The sequence below is a fragment of the Mustela lutreola genome, chromosome 8, assembly GCF_030435805.1.
Source record: "Mustela lutreola isolate mMusLut2 chromosome 8, mMusLut2.pri, whole genome shotgun sequence".
Taxonomy (NCBI): domain Eukaryota; kingdom Metazoa; phylum Chordata; class Mammalia; order Carnivora; family Mustelidae; genus Mustela; species Mustela lutreola.
Window position 1 is genome coordinate 61,878,399 of NC_081297.1, and position 16,678 is coordinate 61,895,076.

The 16,678-nt window shown below is 45.5% G+C and overlaps 1 protein-coding gene across 15 annotated transcripts in view; it reads left to right on the top strand.

Annotated features, from left to right (window-relative positions):
• LOC131838687 (cyclic AMP-dependent transcription factor ATF-7) overlaps window positions 1-16,678 on the top strand; it is a 94,715-nt gene that overhangs the window by 76,366 nt on the left and 1,671 nt on the right. For 11 of the 15 annotated variants that reach the window (XM_059185154.1, XM_059185156.1, XM_059185161.1 and 8 more), the window contains 3 exons: window positions 151-303; window positions 2,537-2,734; window positions 4,005-4,113. In XM_059185154.1, coding sequence (XP_059041137.1) covers window positions 151-303; window positions 2,537-2,734; window positions 4,005-4,113 — 460 coding nt within the window. Of the gene's footprint in view, window positions 1-150; window positions 304-2,536; window positions 2,735-4,004; window positions 4,114-7,734; window positions 13,084-16,678 lie in introns of those variants that run through there. The other 4 variants (XM_059185153.1, XM_059185160.1, XM_059185163.1 and 1 more) reach the window with 2 other exon arrangements.

Below are 16,678 nucleotides of genomic sequence, written 5' to 3' on the forward strand. Positions count from 1 at the left end.
TGTCATTTTCTTTTAATTCCTCTGTTAAGGGCAAATTGGCATGGAAATTTTAGTGATCTGTAAGGTCAGTATTAAAATCTAAGCCCACTTTTCTCACCCTTGATAGAATCTCACCCCTGGCAAGCTGTTTTTTATTGTTGTTCCCTACAGAGACTAAAAGCCACCCTGACCCACCAGGTCTCCTCAATCAATGGTGGGTGTGGAATGGTGGTAGGTACTGCCAGCACCATGGTGACAGCCCGCCCTGAGCAGAGCCAGATCCTCATCCAGCACCCGGATGCCCCGTCCCCTGCCCAGCCACAGGTCAGTTGGGCCCTTGGACGGGGGAACCCACTGTGTCACCATTACTTTATGGCACGTCTGTTTTGCGAGGAGTAAAAAAATTATAGAAGAGCGGGTTTCAGTCTTCGGGGCATCTTCTTGCGCTTCGGTTCTTGTTAACAGTTTGACAGTAGCAAGACACACCAGGCTTTACCCACTCTTCTGTTGTATTTACATCAGACTGGCAGGAGAAGGCAGAGCTGGCACAGAGGAGGTCTCAGTTTTTGGTCTTTGTTTTTTTTCTATATGTGAATGACGTATCTGCAGAACCCTCTGAAGTGTGACAGAACCTGACTCAAACCACTTTTTGCACCAAAGGAGGCTCCCCTAGTCGCTTTCCTATGAGTTAAGTCTTACAAAAAATAAACAAAGCAAAACAAAGACAAAAACAAAAACCAAAAAACTTACCTGATTAAGTTTTGTGGCCAAAATTGGGTAATAACAATATATGAGTAAAACGTGATGTCACGGTACTAAGATGGCTCAGTAAACAGACATAATAAAACACATTTTCCTTATCAGTTTAGTCCCTTTCTATCGCAGAGCAATGAAAGGAGTGGTGCCATTTATATGCCCTATTCTTTTCCCAGGGAAGCCTCAGTTTTAATAAGTTTCTTTGACAACTGAATAGGCCTTAGTTTTTGTAGTATCTGCGCTGGACAGGTGACAACAACCTGAGATGGGTTTCTAGAATGACATCTTTGTCCAGCCCCTTTTTCTGATGTCACCACCTGCTTCGTCAGTTACCACCACATGTCCTAACATTTAATGTCCATATGCCACCTTAAAGCTTGGCCAACAGCAAAAGCCTTCATTTGAGTTTTCTTATTGGAAACTAAGCTTGCCGTCCCTCCTGTAACCCCTTCCAATGCCAGTCCCTGGAGATGGTGAAGCCACAGCCACCTTGCCTGAGTTGTGCTGCTGTCCCTCATAAGAAAATGATGGGAGGAAAAAAAAAAAGACTTTCTTTTTAGTTATTGCTGATTCCTTTCTTCCTCATTCTTCCCTTCTTTCTCTTGGTGTTCTTTTACCTCTCTTCCCTGCGTGAGAGAATAGGAACCTACCATTTCCTTTCTCCATCCTCCTAAAGCACCAGTCTTTCATGTGCTCCGTTGAGCTCAGGACAAAGAGAAAATTGAAAATCTCAAGAGAATTAGTATAAACTTCCCATATTACAGTGCGAAGCAGTGACCCAAGGCCTCCAGCTCATTAAATTGAGTTTTAAATTTCTTTGCCATTTTTTCTTTTGGGAGAGATAATATTAGTGTAAATAAATAAAATTATTTCTTGATTATCTATATTAATGGGGAACATGAATTAGTAGGGCCTGAAGTGGAATAAGATTCTGTTTTTTATAAGCTCACGCTTAGTCTCATGCAACTGATGTGAGCTCTGTCCCTTGGGAACTACTAATACAGATGTGCTCTAATAGCAGCAGGTCCCGGAAGAATTTATTTTTGGCATTGTTTTACATTATACAGTTTCTTTTATACAGAGGGCTGACCTTCCTACATTTTAATTTTGCCGGTTATTAGAAAGTTGGTCTATCTTTTCTGAACACATACCAGCTAATAGAAAGGGAAGACGATCCAGAAGTACTTTAGTGACAGAGGACATCAGCTTAAAGTTTCAAGACAAAAGGCAGTCCTAGATCTCCAGTATGTAAAGGGATTCAAAATGGGTTTTTGTTTAAGAACAAACAGAACAAACAAGGGGGAAGGGTGGTTGCTGAGGATGATTAATAACTGACTGTAAATAAGAACGTACTAATTCATATCTCTCCATGATAGCTAGTATCTCACCCATAGTAAAGTCTTTTCTCCTCTTCTGAAACTTGTTGTTTGTATATATTGCTTGTCCAAATCAAGTATCTTTATTCCAGTCTCCCTAAAAATTCCCCAGGCACCCACCCCTCATTATAGTTTCCCCACCTACAAGATTCCCTATTGTTATGAAACAAAAAGTGATTCTCGCCTCATCTTATCTGTCTGTCTCAGAAATAGTCAGTTTTCACCTGAGCTGTGGTCTAAGTATGGGGCTGAGAAGTCTGGAAGGAAAGGGGGAGGCAGAGAGAAGAGAAACTCAGGGACATGGTGATGAGACTTGCTGTGGTTACGGAGACTGATACGCCCTCTGCCAGATCTCTACCTGACATCAGGTTGAATTTGGAAAGGGTTTACGTTCCCTTCAAGTAACTCCTCTTCCTGGGCCCCAGGTCTCACCAGCCCAGCCCACTCCTAGTACGGGAGGGCGGCGGCGACGCACAGTGGATGAAGATCCTGATGAAAGGCGGCAGCGGTTCCTGGAGCGCAACCGGGCTGCAGCCTCCCGCTGCCGTCAAAAGCGGAAGCTCTGGGTGTCCTCCCTTGAGAAGAAGGCGGAGGAGCTCACTTCTCAGAACATTCAGCTGAGTGTGAGTGGGTCCTGGGTGATTATTGGGATTGAGGAATCTGGGAAGTGAGATGGAATCAGAAAAAAGTGAAACAGTATAAAAGAAGACGATGATTCTTTAAATTAGGACAGTTCCAGAAGCTGTGCCAGGAAGAATGCCGAAAGAGACTCTTCCCCAGGGGTTGAAATCTCTTCCCCAGGGGTTGAAAAAGACTCACCATCTATTCCTAAACCTTTGCTAGAGTCTGAATCACCCACAGACCCATTTAGATGGAGGCAATGGGTACTCTTTTGGGAATTAGTCAAATCCAGCTGGGGTCATGAAGCACCCAAAGGAAAATGTATTTGCCCCAGATAATGCAGCTTAATGAAAGAAGGGAAACCACACAAGCACAAATAGAAGAATTATAATCCAGATATTTTCTTGAATATTATTTTTCCTTCTTTTGATTACTTACTAAGATTTCATTGCAAAGGTGTATGAATATATTTATGTATATAACATATGTATACCTACATGCACACACAAGTGTATAGAACAAAACCAAAGTTCCTCTTCAGTATATCTTTCCCAGTCTGATTTTTTCCTGATGAGTTTGGTGTGTACCTACCAGACATAATATGTATTTCTAACTATTTTTTTCACTTACACTTTTTGTGGGATAGTCAGGGAGGGACTGTGTATTTGTTCTAACATGTAACTGGGTTGATAATATCTCTGGAGACCTGGCCATGTGTCTAGAGGATCTTCATTTATTTAATAGCTCTATGGTAGTATGTTCTGTAGTGTGGTTATATTATAAGATACGGATATTTACAATGTTTCTAATTTTTTGCCAGAACAGCAATGCTATAGTTAACATTGTGTGCACTTGAGTAGGTAGTTTTGTTAAACAGATTCCTGGAAGTAGGCTTTCTTAGAGGACATATGCATTATTAATTCTGGTATGATTATGTTTATCCTAAGTAGGAATAATGTGTCCATTATGAATCCCCACTTTTCATTATAAGCAGCTCCGGTCACTGAACTCATGACTGGTCCTGAGCTGTCTGAAGCCTTACGGGATGAGGAGTCTCCCAGATTCAGGGGAAAAAATCCAGACAGCATTCTGTCCTCACCGTGGGGACAGCCATGGGGGTACAACATGAGTAGGTAGTTGTTAGTAGGTAGAGTGTGCATTTTCTTTTTTCTTTTTTCTTTTTTTTTAAGATTTTATTTATTTATTTGACAGACAGAGATCATAGGTAGGAGTGTGCATTTTCTTGATTTGTTTTCTTCCCTCCCTCTTCAGAACGAAGTCACGTTGCTACGGAATGAGGTGGCTCAGTTGAAACAGCTACTGTTAGCTCACAAAGACTGCCCGGTTACTGCACTACAGAAAAAGACCCAAGGCTATTTGGGTAAGTGGCTCACAACCTAAGCAAGGTTAGTCAGTCAATAAACTGCATGTACCCAGTGTCTCAACTATTTATAGTTTGATAATACCATTCTGAATGTTCTGGAGGGATCCACACTGATGGGTGAAGCAGCCTTTCTGGACCAGCCAGTCCTAAAAAATAATTTTGTTTCCAGAACCATATAGAGTTATCCTAATTATCTATCATAGTTCGAGATAAAGGATGGCAATATTTATCAGGTGCCTGTGTTGTGTTAGGCACTCTACCATCTGCTCTGTTCTCTCATGAAATAGATATCGCCTCCATTTATACACAAGCAAACCACAGAAGAGTCATGTACCTGAAGTTACACAGTTGGTGAAATAGCAGAGCCAAGATTTCCATCTAGGTCTTTCTTATTCCAAAGACACTATCTTGGCCTCAAGAGAGTATAAACAACAGATGATACATTGGCATTTGTTAAGCCTTGTGCTCTGGGGGTATATTTTATCTTTCCAGTGATGGACCAATGGTAGTTTTAGTTTGTAACCTGTGTGCACACATAAAATAGTGCTAGAAAGAGATGGTCATAGAGTCATGCTCGGGACAGGCACAGTCCTGAAATTAAAATTACTGTGAATAATTTGCTTGTGGACAGTGAATGCTAATAATTCATTTTCCTGTACAAATTTAATAAATTCCTAGAGATTTTGGCTGTCAAATTTTGATGTATTGAATTATTTTTCCACTAGCTGTCTTTATCATTTCAGAGATGCGTTCCCATAGAAAAAGAGTAACCACATCACTCATTTTAAACATCTCTATTTAAATTTTAATTTTAATATGTACTTCAGGATACATTCATTCATTAAGCAGATACTGATTGAGCCTCTTCTGTGCAGGCACTGTTTTATATGCTGAGGATATAATAGGAAACCAAATAGATTTGATTAAAATCCCTGCCCTTGAGGGGCTTATATTTTAGTAGGTGAGACGGACAATAAGCAAGATAAATAGGTACAATATATGGTCTATTAGATAAGAGTAAAGGCTTGGAAGAAAAAACAGGAAAGAGGAATATGAAATGTCGGCAGCAGGGTTGAAATTCTAGATGAGGTAACTTTTGAATAAAGACTTTAAGGAAGGGAGGGAGCTGGCTGTGCATTTATATGGGTGAAAACGTACTGCTAAAGGGCAGAAGAGCAAATGCAGAGGCCCAAAGTGGGAGTGCATGTGGCACATTCCGGGAACATCAAGGGGGCTAGTGTGGCTGGATTGGAGAAAACCGGGGATGGAGAGTAGTTGGAGATGAAGTAGGGGAGCTAACGGGAATATTTTCATATAGGGCCTCATTGGTCCTTGTGAGGACCTTGGCTTTTACTCGACGTAGGGGGTTGGGGGAGAACCATTTGAGGGTTTTTAGAATAGAAGTGACATGACTGATCTGACTTAGGTTTGAACAAAACCACTCTGTTAGAGAGTGCAGAGCTGCCCCGGCAGGAGCAGGCAGTCTGTGTAAGAGTCTGTGGCAGTTACACGAGCAAGCGGTGGTGGAGCTTTGGGCCAGGAGGGTGGTAGAGAAAGTGCTGAGAAGGGACTGAATTCAGGGTGTATTTTGAAGTTAGAGTGACGGGGCCTGATGACGGGCCAGACGGAGTAGAATAGACGAGAAAAGAATCAAAAGCTGCACCCAAGTTTTTGGCCTGAGCAACTGCAAGAGTGGAGTTGCCATTTGTGGAAGTAGAGGAAAGTGTAGAAGCAAGTGGATGAGGAGGTGTAGCTTCAGCCCAGAGTTGGACAAGCTGGGCTTGCAGGTGTGGGTGTCAAGTGGAGGCTGGTTGTGTGGTCCTGCGGTTCAGAGGGTAGGCTGCAGGTACGGCTTTGGGAGTCAGCAGCATGTAGTTCGTTTTTAAAGCTACAAAACCAGATTGAAAGAGCACAGCCAGAAAGAGAGAGGTAGTTGCAGGATCAAGCTCTGGGGTACTCCAACATTTAGAGGTCAGAGAAAGGAGAAGAAACCTACAAATGAGGCAGAATGAGCCTCCCAGAAGGCAGGAGGAAGATAAGGTGAGTCGTGAGTGTGGCATTCTGGAAACCAGGAAAAGGAGGTGTTTCCAGAAGTTTAGTGATCAGCATTTCAGATCCTTTTGATGGGGTAAAGAAGGCAAGGACTGAGTATTCATCAGTATGAAGTCTGTATACAGTAAGTTTTCTGCCCAGTCCCTTCAAGAACTTTTGAGGGGCAGGAATCCATTAAAGTACTTGTTTGTTACAGCAAAGATATATCTGGTTCCTGCTGTGTGGTGTAGACACTGTGGTAGGTATTTGACGCAGGCCAGTGACACACTGTACCTCTGAGAGGCTCAGAGTTCTGAGGAGATGCTCGTGTCAGCCTGTGAATAAGGTAAGCACAGCTAGCCCAGTCAGTGAGCCCCTGGAGTGGGAGCTTCCTGAAGACAGGGCTCCTGTTTCAGTCAGCACATACCACAGTGCTGGCACATGCAAGATGCTCAATCAGACAACGAATAAATGAGTGCACTCTGAAAGGACCGGCCACAAGATAGCGAATGTCATGAGCGCAACAAAGAAGGCTTCACAGAGGAGGTTATTTATATCTGAATCCTGAAAGGGGACCCAGACATTCACCAGGAGAGAATAAAAAATACAACTATTGGTCGTTGGCCCTTATTTATTCCACACATCTCTGTTGAAGCAGCTGTGGAGGCTGTGATGTTTCATAAAATCTGACTGCAGAGCCACATGGAGTTGCCTCTGCGTGCAGCTCAGATATTTGTGGTTGTGAGTAAGATGTTATCATGACTTTAGGTGAGGTGGCATAGCCTGTAATAAATGTTTTCAGTCATTAATGCCTAGCTGATTGACAGGAGGATCCAGCAGGTGTGTTTGTAGTTTGTCGTAGTAACTGGACTTGGCCAACGACTGGTGGGTCGTTCATAACCACACCTGAGTGTAGCTTGATATTTATCAGGCTTACCTGTGGGGCAAGTGCATGCTAAAGAAACATAAAAAAATAATGGAGGGGCGTCTGGGTGGCTCAGTGTGTTAAGCTTCTGCCTTTGGCTCAGGTCATGATCCCAGGGTCCTGGGATCAAGCCCCACATTGGGCTCCCTGCTTGGCAGGGAGCTTGCTTCCCCCTCTCTCTGCCTGCCTCTGCCTACTTGTGCTTTCTCTCTCTGTCAAATAAGTAAATAAAATCTTTTTTTAAAAAATGGAATGATTAAATTCCTGTGGGAGTTAATCAAAGAGGATAGCTTAAAAAAAGGGGGGGGGGGTCTATTTTAAATCACCTTTCAAGACTGAAGGGCATGAATAAAAGGAAGAGTGTTCCAGTAGGGGTGATGAACCACACAAAGACATAGAAGCCAGACAGTGTAATTAACATGCTGGGGGGTTACTCTAGTGAGATAGATAAATTAATTTGGACCTAGTTCTTGCGTCCCTTCGTAGAACTTCCCATTTCCTAGCCACTTTGTGGCTTAGAAGCTAAGATTCTGGGAAGGTTGCCCCCCAGAATGATGGGCTTCCTTTGCTTGGGACTCCTTTAGAATTATGGCACAAGGTGATCCTGCTCGTTTCCCCATTCTAACTACTTGCTGTCTGCTCTTTGTCTTCCTTCCTGGCAGAAAGCCCCAAGGAAAGCTCAGAACCAACGGGTTCTCCGGCCCCTGTGATTCAACACAGCTCAGCAACAGCCCCTAGCAATGGCCTCAGCGTTCGCTCTGCGGCTGAAGCTGTAGCCACCTCGGTCCTCACTCAGATGGCCAGCCAAAGGACAGAACTGAGCATGCCGATAAAATCGCATGTGATCATGACCCCACAGTCCCAGTCTGCGGGCAGATGATGCCTCCCCTGGTGGAGAGGTCCCCAGCCAGAGCTCGCCCGCCCAAGAGCCAAGAGAGATGTCATCTTATCGCCTCCCATCTGCCTTGGACATGGCAATATGGGGGGAAGATTGTGTGTTGTGAGTAACGGACAGATGTGGGGCTTTTCAGCCACATGGTCATGTACATTGACACCTGTACTAGGAACCTCCCAGCCCCAGAGCCACATAGATTATCCCCTAAGGGGGCAGTTTCTAATGTACCCACAGCCAAAGGCCTTTCCAGATGGTCCGAACAACCACCCCTGCCTGTGCATGTGTACCTGTCTCTCTCAACACTAACCCTTGCACTTCTAGGTTTTGGGTTTCTCGGTTCCCTCTCTTCCCACTAAGCCATGGCTATTACCTTCCTGATCCTTAGCAGCACGCCACTTCTGCTAGGTAGAGGGAGGCCAGTGTTGATGGCAGGTCACCCCCTAGCCCGCCCCAGCCACCCAGTGGGCTCAGGATTTTGTCTCCCATTAGCTGCTTATTTTATCCCTTTACCCTCTTCCTGAAGTCTAGTTCAAACATTCACTTATGGTGAATGTAAAATTACCCTTGATGTATGAATTAGCAGTATTTTTCAGCTCTTCCATAAAATTTAGTCCTTCTCCCTACCTGCCACCAAAAAAACCCCAGAAACAAAACAAACAAAAAACAACAACAAAACAAAGCAGAAAGAAACAAAGCTGCAAGAATTCTAGTCGTTTTTTAGCTATTTCCAGATCTGTTTGGGTACCCCGTTTTGTGTCTTTTGAGTTTTCTCAGCCTACTGCTGGGGCCTTTTCCACCTCCTGCCAAGCCTTGGAAAGATCATCTTGTGGCCTTATTAGCTCTTCTCGTTAGTGAAAAGGGAAAGTGCCCCGGGTGTGACTGGCTGATCCCCCCACTTCCACAGTCCACCCTCCTGCAGTGACCATTAGGGCAAGCAGGAACAGGAGAGTTCGAAGCTCATTCTATCAGGTTAGTGGATTGATTCTTAATGTCTTACAAGAGTTTACTGGCCAAAGCATATATAACTCCTTTCGGTTGTCCATCTGCTCCTGTCTCTCCCTCTTTGTTCCCCTGCCTGGGTCACTGCCTCAGTCTCTCTTTAGGCACAGCCCTCTGGAGCTGTTGTGTGGGGCACTCTTGCACTCCCTTCCTTCTCCCATCTCCCAGCCCCACCCCGAGGTCGTCTTTTCCAAGCTACGCTCTTCTATTCACAAGTGTCCCTCACCCTGGATCTCCCTTCTCCCGTTCACCAGGCTCCTAGGCTAGCTGCTAGGTCTCTCTGCTCCTGTAATATTTCTTCAGCTCTCCTCTGCTTTCTGATCCCTAGGTTCAATGTGTCCCCGGGGTCCTGAGTGGGCTTTCTTGAGGGTAAGGTAGGCTGGGAAGAGGCAGGAGAGAGGAGGTGCTGTACTGATCTCAGCAGAAGAGCCCTGCTCTGTGGAGATCTGGTGTGCCTGGGAAGTTGGTGACTATTGCTCTCAGCCATTCTTACTGTAAGGAGTTAGGTTACAAGGGGAGAAATTCATCCCTCTTGTCCCTCTTTCTTCCCCGTTAAGACTTCTCATCTTCCTTTGGCTCTGAACTATGCAATTTCTACCAGGGCCATAGGAAGCAGTCCAAAGCCAGAGGCCTGTGGATAGATAGGTCAGCTTTAATAGCCTGTCAGTATGAATCTCTTCCAGTTGTCCCAGAGCCACCTTTTGCCATCTGGCCAAGCCAAGAATGTCCTTTTCTCCCTCTCTCCTACCTCCATCTTAAATTTGCATACAGAATAACTGCCAGCTTCCTTTCTTAGTCTGTCTTCCAAAATTGGCTGTCATCAGGAAATGTGGAAACATTCTAAGCTACCAGGTTCCCATCTTCTCAGAGTGATAACACTGGTGAGGCAGTCAGAGGACATATTCTGTTGTGTCTGTTTTTCATTTTCCCTCCTGCTTTTCAGAGCCGGTGCTGAACAAGACACACCTGGTGAAGAGAAAGGAGAGAAAACATGGTTTTCTCATCCTCTACCCATCCGCCCCAGGACCCAACAGGAACAGCCCCTGAGGTGACTCAGTCTAGCAAATGGCACGGCAGATGGTCAGGACGCCAGCTACCACCTCCGGGGACTCCATTTGCCTTTAACAGTTCACAGCCATAACTTGTACTCAGGACTTTTCCTTTAGACGGCTGCACCCTGGGACTTTCTTCTGCTTTAGTTGTGTTTCATTTTTTATTTTCTTGATTTCCTACCAGGAGCCTTGCCCTAAAGGTTGACTGAGTTTATGGCTCCCAAGGAGCCTTTGTAAGACCCATGACTATTTTTCTTCCCCCTTTAGTCAAGTGTTTTTCAAGTGAAGAATCCGTTTGTCACTGCACACATGCCCTGCCTTACTGCTTGGCCTTGGAGGAAGTTTGAGTCCTAGCTGTCTGTCCCTGTGTAGGAAAGCTAATTTATTTAGAGGGTCATATTTAGTTTCTTAGTCCCCATGTCTCATTCTCTTGAGTCCTTATTTCATTTTCATTGGTAGGAAGTTACTGGGAACCTAAATAAGGGGCTTTGCCAGAACCTTAGTAGTAAAGCAGTAGGAAGGGGAGGGGCAGGACAGAACCCCCCAGATAGCTCTTTAGTTGGTCCGTGGCCTCACTAAGAAGACAGAGCAGTTGCTTATCCTGCAACTCTGTCATAGTTAAGGGGAATGTCACTTATCTTGTCATTGATGCCAGCCTTGTGGCCAGTCTCCCTGCCCTTTGCCCTCCTGACTCATCTGGACCAGAACCAAACATGGAGGATGTCACTTAGCCCTTCCTAATGACCATGGCTTTTCTAGGGGCCTACGGAAAGACACTTTCTGAAAGGAGCTGGGAGTATGGATGCCTTGGGACTCTTCTGAGTGAACACAAGGCTCAGGCCTCCCACCTCACCCCAGAGACACAGCTGGTAGATAACCAAGGCCATAGAGAAATGTACTAGACCAGGTAGTCTGCTCTGCAGACTTTTGCCCTTTCAGCTTGCTCAGAGTTGAAAAGTCTGGGAAAGCTTCCCTCAACAGCTAGAGAGAGCTAGAAAAATAGGCCCTCCCTTACTTACTCTTTCCCTGTTGGTTGTACACCCCAAATCTGGCTTCTTTCAGCCTCCACTCCTCTCCTTGGCCCTAAGCACTAGACCATACACTCCTGGTAGTGGTAAACAAGGAGATGTCCTCACTGAACCTCATTCACCTTGTTGCCTTCCCTGTGCCTGTTCTATTATACTTGGCTTCTATCCTGATTCACTGCCCTCTGGCACCACCCATCCTGGTCGACAGGGTACTTAGCCATAACCATGCCCTGTCTATAGCCTGAACCACCAAGCAGTTACCAAAATATTCCTCCTGTGGTTTCTGAGGCTCCCCTGCTGCACACTGAGAGGCTCCTTTAAAGGTGCTAGCCCTGAGACCACCCTTTCCCCAAAACCTCCCCCTTTTTCTCATGACTTCTTTCCCACCCCCAAATCATTATTTTTCATTAATATTGTACATTGTATACACAGGAAGGAAATGTATTCCTTTTTTTTCCTTTAATTTCATAACCAGTCCATTTAGAATCCAGTCCTCCTAGTTATATCACGTATGCCTTTGTTGATATGCTCTTTCTGCTTTCTTTAGACTTTTGTTTGACAGGGGCAGAGGGAGGAACAGGACAGGTGAGGATCCTAAGGCAGATTAGAAGAGCTCCCATCCTACTTCAGCCTCCCACAACCCTAAACATCCCACTCATAGTATGGAACTGATTTCTCTCTGTTCGTGTTTGCACACATGTATGCACACAGAGACATAAATCCCCACCCAAGCCCCCTGAGTGGTAACCCAGCAGGAATGAGCATCAGCTGCTAGCCACCATTCCCACCCTCTGTTAGCAGGTCATTTGTCGCTCTTTGGGGCAAAATGCTATCCCAGATTGAGAAGAGGCTAGGGAGAGTAGGGCAGGTGAAGGCAGCTATGTCCTCTGTAGATGCAGGTTTGTGCTGTAGCTGCTAGGGTTGATTTTATTTTTTTAATGGCGGGCTGGTATCTCACCACCACTAGCTACTGGCGAGTGCAATTTTAGCTGTAAGAAATGGCTATGAGCACTAGTTTTATTGACTTTCCCTTGGGTGGTAGTTTTCAGGATATAATCCAGGACGAGGAGCATCAGCAGCACCAGCATCTGGGAGCTTGTTAGACACCACATTTGGGCCCCACCACAGACCTATTGAATTGGGAACTCAGGCTGGACGCTAACATGCACTCTCCGTGATTCTAGTGCACCCTAATGTGTGAGAACCATTGCCTTAGAGGCAAGTTGGGACATCCTTGTAGGGTGTCAGGATATTTTAAGTACCATCCTCTGCCTTAGCACTAACACATTTTTCCATTTCCTCCCGTCCCTCTCTCCACCCCCATTAGAACAACAACCACGTCATTCATCTCAGAATCTAGGTTTGTCTTCCTTCTACTTCCTCCTCAAACCTGTCCTGCCTTGGTCTGGACAAGAATTGTCCCATATTCGCTTGCAGACTGGTCACTCCACATTCTTTGTTACAGGAAGGACCAGCTGGAGCTCTAGCTGTCCTGTACACACAAACACACACACACGCACGCACACACGCACATCTACACACCCCTTTCCGGCAGGGAGATGAGCCTCCAGCCCCAACAGTGGAGGCTGCCGCCTCCGGACATAGTATCTGTTGAAAGCAAGCCATGCGTATCTATGGTTATAGCTCTCTTCATCTGTATATCTTTGACATGTAGCAGCACCTCTCCATCTCACCAAGGAGCTCGACTCTGGGTCTGGGTCTCCCCCAGTCCCCAGTGGTGGACTTTGACATGTGGGAGGATGTAGTGCTACAGGCTATTTTGTTACAAAACTGTCTTGTCCCCTTTCCCTGCCACCCAACTCAGCATGATCCCTGTGAGCGGGCTCTCACAATCTCCTGGGACTGGCTGAGGCAGAGGCTTCACTCTATTCTCCCTCCCCCTCCCCTCTCCTATCCCCCTTTCCACCCAGCAGTTATCCCCACCCCCTCTATGCCTTCTCCCGCTCCCCCTCGCCCTGACATATATTGTGCCTTATTTATGCTGCAAATATAACATTAAACTATCGAGAGAATCACTGTTCTGTCTAATGCTTCAGTACTCTCATATTCGAGTCCCGTTGGCCACTCTTGCTGGGAATTCATCGGGCTTTCATGTTTATGCTCTTCCTTGCTCTCCTATATCTGAGGACAGAAGGAGCAGGGATTCTTATCCCTCTTTTTTATGCAGGGAAGACACAGCCTAAAGAAGGTAGGTGGTTCATATAAATTATAGAACCCGAAAGAAGGTACTGAGACCAGGGGTCAGATCTGTGCACTACCCTGGGGACAGGGTCCTTGGCATCATGGGAGCCTCACGGCTAAACTCATGGGCTTTATGTGGATAGGGGAAGGTAGTGTGTGTGAAGGCAAGCGGCCTCTTCCCTTTTAGTGTTTTGTCCCCTCCTTCCCAACAATAAAAATAAAAACAAACCCTACTCTCAGGAAGTTTTGACATGACTGGGGGAGCGCACACATAGAAAGGGAAGCTTTCCAAAGATTCTATCGGTTCTGTGGATGTGGGGAAGAGCTTGTTCTGTAAATGAGGGATGGAGCTTGTTTGGAAACGGGTAAAAGTCACAAGGAGAACAAGTAGTGGTCAGGAACTATGGTGAGAGATAGGGCAATCTGTGTATCCCTAGATAATTAGCACAAGTGAGAAGAGTGAGCCAGGCTAAAAAACTTGGCCAGGAGGTAGCAGGTGCTTCTGAGGATTTCCCAGTAGAAGAGGAGTGATACGAGAGCTGTTTGTGGTTGGTGTTTGGAATAATTGACACAAGCAGGGAGACTGTGTCTCCAGACTGGAAAGGTAGTGGTGATCTTCCCTGTGTTGTGGTCAGGAGCACATGGGGTTACGGAGAAGGGCAAGAAAGTAAGTTGCTGAGAGCCAAATACCAAAGCCAAGATGGAGACATTTTGAAAGGAGACCGAAGTTGTAGAAGAATTAAGCCATTGCCCCTACAGGCCTTTTTGTTTCCTTGCACTTCACTTTATCACACTTTGAAGACACTGTATGTTTGTGTGTGTGGTTGGTTGGTTTTGGGGTTTTGTTCTTTGTTTTTACAAATTAAAGGTACAAGACTTTAGTGGAGGAAGTAACTATAGTTGTGGAAATAGCAAGAGAACTAGATTTAGAAGTAGAACCTGAAGGTGGGACTGACTGAATTTCTGCCATCTCATGATAAAAGTTAAACAATTGAGTTGCTTTTTGTGGATGAGCAAAGAAAGTGGTTTCTTGAGAAGGAATGTGAAGACTGTAGGAATGACAAAGGACTTAGAATATTACAGGGGTGCCTGGCTGGCTCAGTCAGGAGAGCACACGACTCTTGATCTCATAGTTGGGAGTTCCAGCCCCACACTGGGTATAGAGATGACTTAAAATCTTTAAAAAAAAATTTTTTTTAAATTAGAATATTACAGAAACTTACCTGATAAAGCAGCAGCTGAGTGTGAGAGGTTTGGCTCCGTTTTGAAAATTCTATGGGGAAAAACTGTCTAAACAGTATCTATCACACACTACAGAGAACTCGTTTGTGAAAGGAAGAGCCAATCAATGTAGCAAACTTCATTGTCACTTTAAAGAAATTGCCACAGCCACCCCACCCTTCAGCAACCACCAGTCTAGCAGTGAGCAACATCAAGGCCAGACCCTCCACCAGTGAAAGACCGACTTACAGGGTGCCTGGCTGGCTCAGTCGGTAAAGTGTGGGACTCTCAATCTCAGGGTCTTGACTCTTGAATTCAGCCTGAGTTCAAACTCCACGTTCGGTGCAGAGCTTACTTGAAAAAAAATTTTTTAAATAACAGTCATATTTAAGCAATATTTTATTTTAAGATTTTATTCGAGCGCAAGTGAGAGAGAGCACAGGTGGCGTGGCGGGAGGGATAGAGGAAGCAGCAGACTCCCCACTGAGCAGGGAGCCAGATGCGGGTGGGACTCCATTGCAGTACACCCGAATCATGATCTGAGCCAAAGGCAGATGCTTAATTAACGAAGACTGAGCCACACAGGCACCCCTAAGCAAATTTTTAAATTAAGGCATACACATTGTTTTATTTTGTTTTTCAGATATAATGGTATTGCACACTTAATAGGCTACGGTGTAGTGTAAACATAACTTTTATATGCACTGGGAAACAAAAAAATTCATTTGACTCCCAGTGCGTTACTTGCTTTATTGTGGTGATCTGGCAGCAGTATCTCCAAGGTGTGCCTATGTCTGCCACGGGAGAGAGCAGTCCCCTCCCTCCTAGACATAGGAAGTTAGCTAGACCGGACCCTTGCTGAATTGAGCCTCAGCTCAGGTCCACTTGTAATTGATGATCAGAGATACTAGGAGAGTCAGGGTTGTGAACATTTATTAGCTGCTCTATGCTAGATGGAACACGAGACACTTCGTATTCAGTAAGTCATTCACTTTTTGCAACAACCTCTTGATAACAGGAGTAGTTGACTCATTTAAGATGAACTGAGGTTTCGGTTAAGACATTTGCCAAGGCACATAGTAAAGTGTAGGAGCTGGGGTGGAAACTACTCCAAGCCCAGAGCCACTCTGCAGTCCCGAGGCCCACACCCCTCACAGCCCTGCTCCTCTGGACTGCTGTCAGGAAAGTACAGAGAAGGATCTTGATGTGGCATAGGATCCATTTCCCACAGAAAAACCCATGGACTGGATCATCCCTTTTAAGAAGCAGTGAAATGCCAGGATGTAGTGATGAGGACCGCCAGGTTCTGTGCTTGGGACCAGCTGGGGGACAAAGCATACAGAAGGGTTAACCCTAGCTTAGGCCAAATTATCTAAAACATCCAGATGAACCTGCTCTATTCTACCTCCTCAAAATTAAGAATTGGTTTCTAGATGCCCTTAAGACTGAAGAGTGGAAGAGGGACATCTGTCTTTAGATACATGGAAGGCTTGCACATATGAAAGATGTGCAGTGTTCTGTAACTTCATGGAAGCCAGCTTGGTTCTCGGGTAAACCTGCTTGATCACGGTCTCAGGAGACGCCAAGTTCACTGGAACTCGTGTATGCAGGGGCAGCACTGCTAACACTTTTGAGGACACTTGCTCTGTGCCAGATCCTGTGCTGGGTGGATTACAAGAATTATCTCAAATAATGCTCACCCTAGAAAGTAGTTCCTTTCAATGTTGCCATGTTTTAGGTGAAGAAACTGCAGTTTAGAGAGCTTGCTTGCCCAAGACTGATGCACAGGCTCTTGGCACCATGGCTCCTCTCCAGCATAGATAGGCTGGAGAGCCACACTGGGGTCGGGAGGCCAGGCAGTGATGCTCAGGAAGGGATTCTAAGGTCAGAAGGAAAAGTGAACCAGATAACTTTAAAGGACTCCTGAGGAAAAACGATTTTTTTCCTAAAAAGGCAGGATTCTTGTCACCTGCCCTCACAGGTCGGAGCCAGGTGACTAGAAGGAGGTGAACAAAACCAAATACCAACCCTAGTATCCTGCCCCTGCCTTTCGGGGATCCCTTAGAGTCAGGGCGGTAGGAACCTCCATCTACGTAGCCTCACCCCTCAGAGAGCAGACAGGAAATGGCCGGCCCTGACAGTGTCAAGCTGTGGCCACAGGGTGGCAGCAGAGTGCTTCAGCTGTGAAGGATGGTGGCAGACGCCCAGG